This window comes from Myotis daubentonii, chromosome 12 (genome assembly GCF_963259705.1).
Source record: "Myotis daubentonii chromosome 12, mMyoDau2.1, whole genome shotgun sequence".
NCBI lineage: Eukaryota > Metazoa > Chordata > Mammalia > Chiroptera > Vespertilionidae > Myotis > Myotis daubentonii.
Window position 1 is genome coordinate 60,264,531 of NC_081851.1, and position 15,904 is coordinate 60,280,434.

Sequence of the window (15,904 nt, forward strand, 5' to 3'; positions counted from 1 at the left end):
GTGTGAACTAATATAAATTCAAAGTAAACATCATTACATAAAAGGGTACGGTCTTTTTTTTTTTAGTTTTATTCATTTCAAAAGGGCCAGATCGGCCCGCGGGCCGTAGTTTGCCCAGGGCTGGCTAGGGTCTGATAGTGCCACAGAGTAACAAGTAGACAGGTCCCGGGGGGCATGGCTGCGGGGCACAGGATTTTAATAAGAGTTTCTGCTTTAGGCTCTAAAGCAGTGGTCGGCAAACTCATTAGTCAACACAGCCAAATATCAACAGTACAACGATTGAAATTTCTTTGGAGAGCCAAATTTTTTAAACTTAAGCTATATAGGTAGGTACATTGTTATTAACTTAATTAGGGTACTCCTAAGGCTTAGGAAGAGCCACACACAAGGGGCCAAAGAGCCGCGTGTGGCTCGCGAGCCGCAGTTCGCCAACCACAGCTCTAAAGGGCTTAATGTTTCTGACAAAGAACAGTGAATACATAATTAAACTAAAATACTCTTACACTTTGTATTTGAGAGAATAGGGGAAGGTCTGCTCTGCCTGCAGTGTTTGAGCTGAAGCTGCAACATCACAAGTTTTCAGAGGTTCACAGAGCATATCAAAATCATCACAGGGTTGATAATATTTTAACTATCAGATTGTTTTGAATTTAGAAACTTTTATGTTAATTCTTTTGATATCAAACTTGATTTTTGAAGCTATAATTTTCTTTCTCCACTGGAAAGAAAATGTTATGTGCAATACATTTTGTATGTTATATGTCTCATTATGTGAAACATCAATGGGAATAATAACAATCTGAATTAAGCCAATATCCTCCAACATGGTAGAAAATAGAGTTTGCTTTTTTTTTTTTTCTCAACTAATGAATAAACTGTTACCTCACTCTTCTCTAAATTAAATGCAGTCCTTGTGTTCACTACTGGAGAAGAAGAAACAGGAGAGGCCAGTGTGGCTGCAGTAGAGTGAGTTGTAAGGCCGCTGAAACCTCCCTTTTCCCTTAACCAACTTTTCCAGTAAGCTCTGGTTAATGTAAGATTAAAGAGAAGACCTCCCCCCTCCTGTGTCTCAACTGACCCTTCCCGTAAAGCTCTGGTGCCCTGGTTTGGTCATAGCATAGCTATCTTATCGCTCCCTGGGATCGGTCTGCGCATACCAGACCACCCTGACCCCCTAGGAAATGAGTCAACTAATAACAAAGGCCTGTCCCTGTAAGAGATGAGTTATGAGTTAACTGTTAACCCCATTCCCTGTTTCCCTGGCCACCTGCGTGTGGTTTTTGCCTTTATAAACTCCTGCTCTGCAATTGCTCAGGGCTCCAGTCAGCCAGCACTTCCCTTGTGTTGTTGTCTGCCTGCCTGAGAGCCCCTGCGCTGCGCTTGTAATAAAGAACCTCTTGCTTTTGCATCAAGTTTCGGTCTCTGCGTTTGACTTGGGGTCGTCGCCTCCTCCGCCGGACTCTCCAGGGGTCTTAGGGCCTTACATTTGGGGGCTCGTCCGGGATTAGGCGACCCCCTTCAAGCGCTGGGATCGGTCTTGGAGGTAAGCAGACTCCGGAGTCGTTCAGTGTTTGTCTTGTCCTTTGTTCGTTCTTAGTTTCAGTTTTTCAGGAAGACAGGTTGTCGGCTCCGTAAGGAGTCGGCTCCTCTGGTCGAAGGGGCTTTGGCCAGAAAAACTGTCACCCTGGGGGACGCCCCAGGAACGGGTGGTGACCAGGAGGAGGTCTTGGTCACTTCTGGTTCTGGCTGTCCAGCAACGGGCACTCGCGTGTCCGGCCGGACTAGCATCAGGGAGGGATATCACCCCTCAGCGGCCGTTCTGTATCTGGGTAAATTCTTGTGGATCCGGTGTCTTGTCGCGTCATTGTTTGTTCTTTGTTTTTGTCTTTTACTCCTCCTCTCCCATCCAGGTAACATGGGCCAAGGAAGCAGCACCCCTCTTTCTCTTACAGTGGCACACTGGACGGATGTCCGGAGTCGGGGACTCAACCTTTCCGTCAGTGTCAAGAAGGGTCCTTGGCAAACTTTCTGTTCATCCGACTGGCCAGCCCTAGGCGTGGGATGGCCAGCGGATGGGACTTTTGATCTGTCTATTATTTTTGCAGTAAAGAACAAGGTGTTCCAATCAGGCCCGGCGGGCCATCCAGACCAGCAGCCGTATATTGTCGTCTGGCAGGACCTGGTCCAAAACCCTCCCTCTTGGCTGAAACCCTGGCTGACGTCCGGAACCTCCCGGGTTCTCGTGGCCCAGGCCCCTCCTGCAGAACAGACGAAACGTCCCCTGGCTGACTCTCAAACCGATCTTCTCCTCTTGGACTCCCCTCCCCCTTACCCCACTCCTCTCCAACCAGAGCCGCCGGAGAGACCAGAGCCCTCAGCGCCTCCCCCCGCTCCTCCGGCCGAGGGACCGGCTCAGGGAACCCGGAGTCAGAGGAGACATCCCGCGTCTCCGGATTCGACTGTAGCCTGCCCCCTCCAACCATACGGGCCTCCGCCCTCTCGCGGGGACGATGACGAAACGGCTCCGCTTCAGCCACTCCAATACTGGCCCTTCTCCTCGGCAGACCTCTATAACTGGAAAACTAACCACCCTCCCTTTTCAGAGGATCCCCAGCGTCTGACGGGGCTGGTTGAATCCCTTATGTTCTCTCACCAGCCCACTTGGGACGACTGTCAGCAGCTTCTCCAGACTCTCTTTACTACAGAGGAAAGGGAGCGGATTCTTTTGGAGGCCCGGAAGAACGCCCCCGGCCCCGATGGCCGGCCAACTCTACTCCCTCATTTGGTGGATGCGGCCTTTCCTTTGGCCAGGCCGGACTGGGACTTCAACACGGCAGAAGGTAGGGAGCACCTGAAGGTCTACCGCCAGACTCTAGTGGCCGGCCTCAGAGGGGCGGCTCGGCGCCCCACGAATTTGGCTAAGGTAAGAGAGGTCATCCAGGGGCCCACTGAACCGCCTTCTGTTTTTCTCGAGCGATTAATGGAGGCGTTCAGACGGTACACCCCATTTGACCCCACCTCGGAGGGACAGAGGGCCTTGGTAGCTATGGCCTTCATAGGGCAGTCAGCGCTAGATATTAAGAAAAAGCTGCAGAGACTTGAGGGGTTGCAGGACTTTACCCTCCAAGATTTAGTTAAGGAGGCAGAGAAAGTGTACCACAAGAGGGAGACCGAGGAGGAGAAGGAGCAGCGGAAGGAGAGAGAGAGAGAGGAAAAGGAGGAGAGAAAGGAAAAAAGGGAAGAGCAAAGACTAACCCGTATCTTGGCCGCAGCAATAGAAGGGAGTAAGCCACAGGAGAGAGGAAAAGGAAGGCAGGCAGGGGCCCTGGGCAACAGGCCACCGTTAAGGAAGAATCAATGTGCTTATTGCAAGGAAGAAGGACATTGGAAGCGGGAGTGCCCAAAGAGACTAGCGAAGAAGGCACTGGCACTCCAGGAAGATAGTGATTGAAGAAGTCGGGGCTCGGACCCCCTCCCCGAGCCTAGGGTAACTCTTAAGGTGGAGGGGAAGCCTGTTAACTTCCTGGTGGACACAGGGGCCCAATATTCAGTTCTTAAGAAACCGCTAGGACCAGTCTCCCAGAAGACCTCCTGGGTGATAGGGGCAACGGGAAATGAGCAATACTCCTGGACCACCACCCGGACAGTAGATCTAGGCACGGGAAGAGTGACTCATTCCTTCTTGGTAATACCCGAGTGCCCAGCCCCCCTTCTGGGGAGAGACTTGTTAACTAAAATGGGGGCTCAGATCACTTTCACCCCCAAGGGGCCTACCCTGACCCAACATGGGGAGCCAATTACCCTCTTGACACTTCAGCTCGAAGATGAGCATCGGCTGTTTGAGAATAACGTCCGAGAGGATGAGGGGATAGCGGAGTGGTTACAGCAATACCCTGAGGCTTGGGCTGAAACCGCAGGGATGGGCTTAGCTACCAAACGGCCCCCCGTAATGGTAGAGCTTAAGTCCACTGCAACCCCGATTGCAGTACGGCAGTATCCCATGGCCAAAGAAGCCTGGAAGGGAATCAAAGTTCATGTCCAACGCCTCCTACACCTAGGGGTCCTCGTTAAGTGCCACTCCCCGTGGAACACCCCACTCCTCCCGGTAAAGAAACCTGGAACTGATGACTACCGACCGGTGCAGGACTTAAGAGAAGTCAACAAGAGGGTACAGGATATTCATCCCACGGTCCCCAATCCTTACAATCTCTTGAGCTCTATCCCTCCGTCCCATGTGTGGTATTCAGTTCTAGATTTAAAAGATGCCTTCTTCTGCTTGCGACTGCATCCTGCCAGTCAGAGCATTTTCGCTTTCGAATGGAGAGACCCAGATTCGGGGATGACAGGGCAGCTGACTTGGACCCGACTTCCCCAGGGATTCAAAAATTCCCCCACCATCTTCGATGAGGCACTTCATCAAGACCTGGCTGCTTTCCGCGCTGACCACCCGCAAATCACCCTTCTCCAGTACGTAGATGACCTTCTCCTCGCCGGAGCTACTAAGGAGGACTGTAAAGCAGGTACCGGCGCTTTGCTCTTAGAGCTCTCCCGCTTAGGATACCGGGTCTCGGCCAAGAAAGCCCAGATATGTCAGCGGAGAGTAACCTATTTAGGGTACGCACTAGAGGGGGGAAAGAGGTGGCTCACTGAAGCCCGAAAAAGCACAGTCACCCAGATTCCCAGGCCACAGACCCCCCGGCAGGTACGCGAGTTCCTGGGGACAGCTGGATTCTGCCGCCTCTGGATTCCGGGTTTTGCAACCTTGGCGGAGCCCCTCTACCCGCTGACAAAGCAAGGGAACCCCTTCGAATGGGGGGAGACTCATCAGAAAGCCTTTGACAACATTAAAAAGGCTCTTCTCTCGGCCCCGGCATTGGCCTTACCAGACGTGGCCAAACCCTTTACCCTGTTCATAGATGAGAGGAAAGGGGTAGCCAGAGGGGTCCTAACTCAAACTTTAGGCCCCTGGAAGAGGCCGGTAGCCTATTTATCCAAGAGATTAGACCCAGTGGCTAGAGGGTGGCCAGGCTGCTTGAGAGCAATTGCAGCTACTGCCCTGCTCGTAAGAGATGCGGACAAACTTACCCTGGGGCAGAAACTGACTGTGGTGGCCCCACACACTCTCGAGAGTGTTATTCGGCAGCCACCAGACCGGTGGCTATCCAACGCTCGGATGACTCACTACCAGAGTCTCCTGCTAAATGAAGATCGAATCCACTTCGGGGCTCCGGTAGTTCTCAACCCAGCAACCCTACTACCGGAAGTAAATCCTGAGAGCAAAGAAGTCCTACACTCATGCCGTGACATTCTGGCAGAGGAAACAGGGCCGAGGAGAGACCTCAGAGATTCTCCCTTGCCGGAGCCTCAACTCACCTGGTTCACGGACGGAAGCAGCTACCTCCATGAAGGTAAGAGGGTGGCGGGAGCGGCTGTGGTCAGCAAGGACCGGACTATTTGGGCTAGTAGCTTGCCCGAAGGGACTTCGGCCCAGAAGGCCGAATTAATTGCCCTGACACAGGCTCTCAGGCTGGCAGAGAGCAGCCGGGCCAATATTTATACTGACAGTCGTTATGCTTTTGCCACTGCTCATGTGCACGGGGCCATATACCGTCAGAGAGGTCTCCTCACTTCAGCAGGAAAGGAGATTAAGAATAAAAAGGAAATCCTCGACCTCCTAGAAGCCGTCCATGCCCCTCGGGAAGTAGCTATCATTCATTGTCCCGGGCACCAGAAAGGGACCTCGGAAATAGCTATAGGCAACAGGAAAGCGGACGCCGAGGCGAGACAGGCAGCTCTCGGACCCCGGCTACTCGCCCTCGCTGCTGGTCCCGCGGTACCACAGCCAGAGACCCTCCACTACACCCTAGAGGAGGAAGAAGACCTGCTTAAAAGGCCAGAAAAGTACCATAAGGACAAACTCGGGGTGTGGAGGACCACAAGGGAAAAGATGGTAGTACCAAGGGAGGCAGCCACTGCCTACCTCCAACAACTGCACCGCCTTACTCACCTGGGGGCCAAACACCTCAGCTCCACCAGCCGGGCAACTGGACACTATGTCAAAGGACTTGATCGCCTTTCAGAAGAAGTAGTTAAGCAATGCAAGGCGTGTCAGCTGGTGAACATACATTCATCCCAGGTCGGGACCGGACAGAGACTCAGGGGAGACCGGCCCGGGAGTTACTGGGAGGTAGATTTTACAGAGGTGAAGCCCGCCCGATACGGTTATAAATATCTCTTAGTTTTCATAGATACCTTCTCAGGTTGGGTAGAAGCCTTCCCTACCAAAAGAGAAACTGCAACCGTGGTCGCCAAGAAGATCTTAGAAGACATCTTTCCGCGGTTTGGAATTCCTAAGGTAATTGGATCAGACAACGGTCTGGCTTTCGTTGCCCAGGTAAGTCAGGGAATGGCCAAGATACTAGGGGCGGATTGGAAATTGCATTGTGCTTACAGGCCCCAGAGTTCAGGTCAGGTAGAAAGAATGAATAGGACATTAAAAGAGGCTATGACTAAATTATCCTTAGAGACTGGCGTGGCGGACTGGACGGTCCTCCTTCCCTTTGCCCTTTTCCGCGCGCGAAACACCCCAGGCCCCTTGGGGGTGACACCATTCGAGGTTCTGTTTGGGGCCCCTCCGCCCCTAGCCGCTGACCCTTGGTCTGTGCCCACAGATACTCACACCCCTCAATCCCTGCTTGCCAGGCTGAAGGCGCTCGAGACTGTCCAGAAGGAGGTGTGGACTCCCCTGGCTGCCCTCTACCAACCGGGGGAGTTGCAGGTCCCCCACCAGTTCCAGGTCGGAGACTTCGTCTACATCAGACGCCATCGAGCTGCTAATCTCGAGCCGAGGTGGAAAGGACCCCATCTGGTATTGCTGACAACCCCGACAGCGGTCAAGGTAGACGGCGTAGCCGCTTGGATCCACGCCTCCCACGTTAAGCGAGCACCTCCACCAGATGATGACGGCCATGGATGGACTGTGGAGAAAACTGACAACCCTCTCAAGCTGCGGATTCACCACCGCCCTCCTCCTCTTGCTGAGCCTGCCACTGATAAGTAGCAACCCCCATGCCCCAAAGAGACTAACCTGGAGGGTGCTGTCCCCCCATACTGGGCAGACGGCTTGGTCAATCACCAATATTGCACCTAAAGGGACATGGTGGCCGGACCTAACGCCGGACCTCTGTGCCATGGCAGCCGGACATAGACTATGGGACCTCCCATATGAATCGGTAGAGGAAACCAAGTCAGGTGTAGAGTCCCGAACTTACATAGGAAAGGGAAAAGATGGCTATCCTAGACTCTGCAGTTATTCCGAAGCCCGCGAGGCTCTTTCGGAGTCCCAATTCTATGTGTGCCCCAAAGATAGGCAGGGACACGGGAAAAATTGTGGATCTGAACATGAATACTTTTGTGCAGAATGGGGGTGTGAGACAACTGGTACTGCATATTGGATCAAAGAGCCCCCTGCATGGGATCTCATCCAAGTTCAGAGAAATAAGAGCAAATCCTCCGGTCATAGGGGATGGATTAATACTCTAAATATCTCTTTTACCCCAGCTGGCCGGTCATATGAGCTAAACAAATGGTGCTGGGGACTAACATGGGGGCTACGGTTGTATGATAAGACCCGGAAATATGATGGCTTCCTTTTTAAGATAAAATTAGATGTAGACGATTACAGACCACCAGTTGCAGTAGGTCCCAACCCCGTCTTGTCCAGCCGGCAGCTCCCCACGAAAGGAAAGCCTTTTACCACTACTCCAGTGGCAGAGACCAGCCCAGCCTCCTGGGAGGAACTGGCCGGCCCCATAGACCCGGAGGTAAACTCTGGTCAGAGACTGTTAGGCTTAGTGGAGGGGGCCTTTAGTTCTTTAAATATGTCCAGGTCTAACCTAACTGAGTCTTGCTGGCTCTGCTTAACTATAAGGCCCCCCTACTATGAAGGAATAGCCTTCCGGGGAAACTATACCAACACCACAAGCCACGACCATTGTTCATGGGGACAGCAGGGGAAGCTGACCCTTACTGAGGTCTCGGGGCAAGGCACATGTATAGGACAAGTGCCAAAAGACCGCCAGCATCTCTGCAGCGAGAACTTAGCATACCCTTCTCCCGCAAGCTATTACTTAGTGCCCCCGACAGGGGGATGGTGGGCCTGTAGTACAGGGCTTACACCGTGTTTAGCAGCCCAGGCCTTCAACCGCTCTCAAGATTATTGCATCCTTGTCCAGTTAGTCCCCAGAATCATGTATTATCAAGCGAATGCGTTTGAAAAGGAATTTGACTTCTATCCTCCCTCCCATCGAGATAAGCGGGAACTTGTGTCACTGACCTTAGCCGCTCTCTTGGGTTTGGGGGTCGCGGCAGGAGTTGGGACAGGGGCGACAGCCCTCATTAAAGGCCCCACTTACACTGAAGAACTCAGAGCTGCTATAGATGAAGACCTCAAACATATAGAGCACTCCATTACCAAACTTGAGGAGTCTCTGACCTCCCTGTCTGAGGTAGTCCTACAAAATAGGAGGGGTCTTGATCTCCTGTTCTTAAAGGAGGGAGGGCTGTGTGCAGCCCTCAAAGAACAATGCTGTTTCTATGCTGATCATTCAGGGGTGATAAAGGATTCCATGTCAAAACTTAGGGAAAGGTTAGAGACTCGCAAAAGAGAGCGAGAAGCCAAACAGGGCTGGTTTGAAAGTTGGTTTAACAGCTCACCTTGGTTCACAACCCTAATATCCTCACTGTTAGGGCCCCTAATTATTCTACTCCTCCTGTTAACATTCGGGCCGTGCATATTAAATCGCCTAATCGCCTTCATCCGGGATCGGATCAGTGCGGTCCAGGTGATGGTCCTTCAGCAACGGTATCAAACTGTACCCCTAGACGAAGGACCTCTAGTTCCATGATTGGAACTCTCCAAAAGAAAAGGGGGGAATGTAAGGCCGCTGAAACCTCCCTTTTCCCTTAACCAACTTTTCCAGTAAGCTCTGGTTAATGTAAGATTAAAGAGAAGACCTCCCCCCTCCTGTGTCTCAACTGACCCTTCCCGTAAAGCTCTGGTGCCCTGGTTTGGTCATAGCATAGCTATCTTATCGCTCCCTGGGATCGGTCTGCGCATACCAGACCACCCTGACCCCCTAGGAAATGAGTCAACTAATAACAAAGGCCTGTCCCTGTAAGAGATGAGTTATGAGTTAACTGTTAACCCCATTCCCTGTTTCCCTGGCCACCTGCGTGTGGTTTTTGCCTTTATAAACTCCTGCTCTGCAATTGCTCAGGGCTCCAGTCAGCCAGCACTTCCCTTGTGTTGTTGTCTGCCTGCCTGAGAGCCCCTGCGCTGCGCTTGTAATAAAGAACCTCTTGCTTTTGCATCAAGTTTCGGTCTCTGCGTTTGACTTGGGGTCGTCGCCTCCTCCGCCGGACTCTCCAGGGGTCTTAGGGCCTTACAGAGTGAGCTGGAGAACGAGAGCTTAAAGACTACGTGAGTGGCAGTTGGGGGTGGCAGGTTAGATTTAAGGCCTTGAAGGCTATTATTTTGACTTGGACTCAAAGCCACTGGAGAGTTTTGAACAGGTAGCAATCTAACATACATTTTACAGGATCACTATGACTGCTGTATTGTGAATCAATTGTAGAGGGGCAAGAGTAGAAATAGAGAGGCCCGTTGAGAGGTTTTTGCAATAATCCAGGCATGGGAAAACAGTAGCTTGCCCCAGGATAGTAGCAATAAAGGTGTAAGAGGCAGCTGAATTCTGAATGTATTTTCAAGGTAGAACCAACAGGATCTACTGATGTGTGTGTGGTGTGATAGATGGAGAAGAGACAGAAATGACTGCAAAATTTTGGCCAAATACCTGGAATAATGGAGTTTCCACCAAATGAGAGGGGAAAGGCCACAAGAAGGACAGGTTAGGTGGGAAATACCAGAAGTACAGTTTTAGACTTGCTGTTTTGAGACATGTATTACACCAAGTGGAGATGTTGAGTAGGCAGTTGAATATATGAGGATGCAGTTTAAGAAAAAGTCTGCTCTGGAGATACAAATTTGGGGATTTTCAGCGCCTAGGTGCCATAAAGCTGAATCGGATCACCCCCCAGGACTGTGTGTGGGAGAGAAAGGAAGGGGAGTAGAGTTGGTGTCTCCAACACTAAGAGGTTGGGAGTAGAGGAGGAATGATTGAGGCTTGAGGAAAACAAGAATGGTTGCCTAGAAGGCAAATGAACAAGGCATATGGTAGAGACAGTGATGAACTATTAAATACTGCTAGCTAGCCAAGTCACATAAGGACAGGAAATTGACCATTGATGTAAACAATGGGAAAGTCATTCCTGACAATGGGAGTTTTGGTGGAGTGGAGAAGAAACAAAAACCAGACCTGATTAGGCTTAACAAAACAGGAAAAGAGCTGGAGGTAGTACAGACAACTCATTCACCTAGTTTTGTTAAAAAGGGAGAAAATGGGGGTAGTATGTTAGTAGGGTGTGTGGAATCAAGACAATGATTTTTTGTTTTTTAATGTTGACAAACTGTTCCAGAAAAGATGAAAAACTGATGAAGTAGGAAAAAGGGATAAATACTGGAGAAGTGTCCTTGAATAAGAAGAAAACAGTTTGCACAAGGAGGAATAAGCTTTCGATAAGAGCATGAATAATTTCTCCATGGTTACGAGTGGAAAGGCAGTATACAGGCATTTCTGCAATAACATGATAAATGTGCTCCTGAAAATTTTTTTATTCTCAAATTCATGCACTAAAAATAACAATTTATGGGAAAAAATCCGGTTGGAGCCAACTGTTCCAAACCTATCTAACTTTGCAACCTGCGTACTAACAAAAACACCAATCACCATAGTTATTTAAAAACAGATATATTTATAATAAATACATCAGTAAATAAAGAATTTCACTCCCAAGAAAAGGGCAAAGACAGCTTGATAGAATCTGATGGAAGGGTAGAAGCTGCCGAGTTATACTATAAGCACTTCCAAGACAGAACCTGTGGCCACCCTGACCCAAGAAGAGGAAGGTGCGGCGAATAGGCATCGTGTAAAGTACCTCATTCTATAGCTTGTTCATTTGAATTATCCCACTGGTGTCCTTCACATTCAGCTGCTCCTATCCGGTGGCACAAAACATTAATTGTACTGGGGGGAAAAGTCACTTAGGAACCCACTCAATTTCCACATGACAGTGACATCATCCCCCAACTGAGCCATAATATATGAGTTAACATTACAGAAACATGCATTCTAGAACAGACCACAAGTGGGAGCAGATGCTGGAAGGTGGGCAGATGTGGTGAAGGTAGACTGTGCAACTTCTCTTCTGGCTGCTTCCATCTTCTCAGTGAAAAATTATGTGGTAATTCCCCCAGTTCCCGAGTCTAAGTGGGAACAGCTCCCCTCAGCAATTGCAGAATCCCCACAGTAGCTTCCGACCCATAGAGGAAGGATGTCCATGACTGGAGGGTCAAGGTCATCCTCCTTAGGCTCTGCTTGCAACCAAAATAGCCAAACAAAAGCAATACCATATCTTTGTAGGAACTGCAGCTCTTAGTGCCACCGTAGATGCTTAATGGAACTCTTTGGCATTTGAAAGTCAACCTCTGTCACCTTTGGGTTTGCTGCTTGAAAGGGCGAGGGCTATGCCCTCCATCTTGCCCCAGGGTAAGGGCTACGCCCTCCATCTTACCCTGGATCCTCCATTTTGGGGCAGCCATGTGCTCGGCAAGGAGCTTCTTCCCGGAAGCCCAAGCCTCTGCTAGCCACACCCAGGATTTCTTTAAACTAACCAATGACAATCAAGGAAAGTACGCACCATAGATATGACCACATCCTGTGTAACAAGACACCGACTTGTGCGCGGCCAATCGGCAGGGCCCATAGTCCTCTTTCCTCCCCTTACTCCCCCCCCCCCCATAAAACCCCTCTTCGCACAGGGCTAGCTCTCTCTCTGCTGCTTGCCGCTGCGTCGGTGAGTGTGGTCAGGGAGCCGAGCTAGCTCAAATAAAGACTCTGCTTTTGCATCAGACTCGGCTGGCTCCCTGGTGGTCTTTTGGGGATCCTGAAATCTGGGCATAACACTGCTCTGACTCACTTTTAATGGAGGCCTGGGCCAGAGAGGGCTCTCCAGCTGGTCCAGGCCTATTGTAAGCAGCTCTGCATTTCTGCCCTTATGACCTGGGAGGTCTCAGAATGTCTGTGGCTCACCGTGAATGCTGTGTGGAACCTGCAGTGTGTCCTAGTAGAGCAGTGGTTCTCAACCTTCTGGCCCTTTAAATACAGTTCCTCATGTTGTGACCCAACTATAAAATTATTTTTGTTGCTATTTCATAACTGTAATGTTGCTACTGTTATAAATTGTAATGTAAATATCTGATATGCAGGATGGTCTTAGGCAACCCCTGTGAAAGGGTCGTTCGACCGCCAAAGGGGTCGCGATCCACAGGCTGAGAACGGCTGTAATAGAGGAAGTACAGCTGCAGCCTCAGCTTTTGGAGCAAAGCCAAGCTCTCTTATGCAAGTAATTATTCTCCTTTTGGAAATAATTCTTGACTTGCTACTGAGAGTTTAACCACAGGACACTGAACTACCCATCTTGAACTGGGAGTGACTTGATCTACCAAGCCAAGTTTAGTGGGCCCAGCCCTGCATCATGCCCCCTTCAGGTGGAAATGGAACATGCCAGCACAGAGCTCCAAGTGCCCGAGGGTCCTGGTGATATGCTGCAGCAGTCAGCATGGTATCCTGTGATGTGCCTCCTGCCTGCCTGTGTGCTACGCTCCCTCACGACCATTGTCTCATGGGGAAATCCCAATGAGCAGTTTGCCAAGGAAGTAAAAAGTCAAATCTGGTTTACAGATAGCTCTGCAAGTTTTGCTAGAATTTAACTGCTGGGGCATTTCGGCCCCACTGGGGCTGAGGGACAGTGGGGAAATGAAACCTCCCCAGGGAGCAGGACTGAGAGGGGTCCACACTGTACACTTTGCTGAAGGAGAGAAGGCCTGAGAGGCGGATGCTCTCCAGGTCATGACACTAGCTACCTATTTGGAAGGATGGTCAGCAACATAAAGGATGGCTGAGGAGGAGGACTTATGAGTGGCCATCTCAGGACAGGCCCAAGTATGGAAGGATTTTTGTGTCCCACTGAAATTGTTAGGAGTTCCCACTGTGGGGGAGGTCTGAGTGGGCAGGAGGAAGATTGCCTGCCTGTCTTTCCCTTTCCCCAGCCAACCTCGCTCAGTGGTCTCATGGAACAAAGTGGCCACGGTTTCAGGGACAGAGATAATGCTTTGGCACAATAGGGACTTCTCCTCGGCAAGGCTGGTTAGTTTTCAGCAGCAGTAACTACCCCTGAGACTTGTTATAACACCACAGCCAGGAGGGAAATTGTAATGGAGGGCAATGATTTGTCCTCACTGGAAAAAACTGCTCTCTCTTGATTTGGATTCTCAGGTCAGCAACGCCTTTCATGGACTTACCAAATTGCCTTATTCACTATCATTTCTTTCCACGCAACAATGCTTCTCACCAAAGTTAACCAACAGCAGTGATGGCGAACCTTTGACACGCGTGTCAGAGGTGACACGCAAACTCACTTTTTTGGTTGATTTTTCTTTGTTAAATGGCCTTTAAATATATAAAGTAAATAAAAAAAATATAAGTCTTTGTTTTACTATGGTTGCAAATATCAAAAAATTTCTATATGTGACACGGCACCAGAGTTAAGTTAGGGTTTTTCAAAATGCTGACACACTGAGCTCAAAAGGTTCCCCATCACTGACCTACAGTGAAGTGAGACAATAGATAGGCTTGCCTGCAACAAAGGGCCCTGTGGCTTGATGGAACAGCCCATTAAGCACTCCATTATTGTTCCAGCAGAGAGAGAATTCCTTGAGGGTGAGATGCCTCCCTACAAGATGCGAGGTGTACTGTGACCCAGCGACCAATAGATGGTGCTCTTTCTCTCAAAGTCAGAATAAAGGGCCGATGGGTGAAAGTGGGAGCGGTACCTGTTACCAGATCACCTCTCAGTGGGCACCATAACGGGACCTACTTTCTGGAAGGGTGACGGCCAAAGCATCTGGCTTCTGGGTCAGCAGGGACAGAGCAGCGTTTGGGGCTCACTATCAATGGTGCAAGCTATGGTGTGAGTGCCTAGCGGAGGATGCAATGGGCCACATGGTTGGATGGTGTTCCTGCTCAGATAGCCACCCAGACTAGTTTTCTGGCCCTCTTGAAAATCTTAACATATTTTTAGATAAACCCCTTCGTTGCTAAACTTCCTGGAGTAGATTCTGTTCATTGTAACTGGACACCCTGTCCCGCACGCCTGGGTCACTGAACCACACTCCTGTTGTGCAGGCCTCTTCCATGGAGTGCCCCCTCCAAAGTACTTTGAATGTTTTGATCTTACAAAGACTTTGAACAATACATTATTTTCTTAATTCTGTGTCTAACCCTTACATCTTTAAGAAGAAATAATATGTATGGGGATGAACACTTTTGTGTATGTAACCAAGAGCCAGCAAACGGCAGGTAGAAAAACATGTTTCTTCAGTGACTTAAATGACAGTAAGAGGCAGTGGTTCTAATTATCTCAGTGTATTTCACAGAATTGTCATGGTTTCAGTTTCGGCTGGAATATCTTTAATATCAAGTGCATGAGACTAAAAAACTTTGGGACAATGTTCCAAAATTTAAGGTTATCTTCTAGTTGGAGTATTTTATAATATTTTTTCCTTTGGCACCAGGTGTGTGTGACACATAAGAACAATTAGTATTTTTCAAACTAAAACCAGCTCCTGTTAGAAGAGAACCAATGCCTGTCGATCTGAGGACAGTGAATCAAAGTGACACTCGGAAGAAAGTCACGCTAGAGAGAGCTGTCAAGGAGATAGCTACTTTCTCCATAAGAATGCCAAGCCTCATCAAGGATTCAAAATACATTGATTTGCAAGAGGAGCCCCTCACTTAGACACCAGAGAAATATGATTGTTCAAGGAGCTGTGAAAGAAAGCCTTTGGTGAGATACAAGGTCTTCAGATATCCTGGTAATTGAGAAATCGCAGGTATGTATTTTTATGCTTATGCAAACACCACTTTCCCTTACCCTTTCTGGCCTTTTCCATTCTCTCATTCTTTCACTCATTCATTTACTCCTTCATTCATTCAGCTGTCAAGCATTTACTAGGGATGCTCTTTGGTGAACAGGTCTTGGTGGAAATGCTGCTGTGTTGGCTTTCTAGGAAGAGGAAAGTGGGGATCGGAAGGTGCCCGTCAGAAGTACAAGTTTGTGAGCGAGAGGATTATTTCTAACTTCTGGAAATGGAGGGATGAAACCCCTCTCAAAAAAAAAAAAAAAAAAACTTGCCAGAGAAAGATGAGCAGAGCCCAGGAAAAATATTTAAGAGTAAAAAGTAAGGGACTTGTTGGGAGTTTAAAGAAACAACTGAAAGCTTACCTAGGTACTTGAAGAGCTTAGCTTTAAATCAAGCTCATTCAAGAGAACCAGGAGGTCGGAAGTATAGTTTTGCCACCTGAGTGCCAGTCATTTAATATTGTCAGTTTTCATCAAGTTCCTTCAGCAGGAACTGCCTTCTCAAGGGTGTGACAAATGAGAGCAATTACTCTGGGTCCCCTTTCTGCCTGCCCCCCTGTCTCTTACACTTTATCTCTACCTTTTAATGGTCATCCCTCTGGCTGCCCTTTTGTGACTCCTACCCTTGAGATGTCTATACTGTTTGAGATTGAGTTCAGCTTGGAAGAGCATGCATATTAACCATGTATTCTGTCAAGGGGCCCCAAATGCCCAGTCCTGGACTCTGGGTGTTAGGACAGGAAAAAGGGGCCTTTCTTTCTTTGCTGAGGCCTTCCACAAGCACCTGGTAATTAAACCCCAAGAT

General features: G+C 49.3%; 1 protein-coding gene across 1 annotated transcript; it reads left to right on the forward strand.

The window, feature by feature from the left end:
• Window positions 1–1,807: 1,807 nt before the first annotated feature.
• LOC132213442 (uncharacterized) lies at window positions 1,808–7,369 on the forward strand. Its single transcript, XM_059660025.1, is given in 2 exon segments — window positions 1,808–6,314; window positions 6,317–7,369. Coding segments are annotated over 2 exon segments (4,437 nt in total). The 5' UTR covers window positions 1,808–1,915; the 3' UTR covers window positions 6,355–7,369.
• The last annotated feature ends 8,535 nt before the right edge of the window (window positions 7,370–15,904 follow it).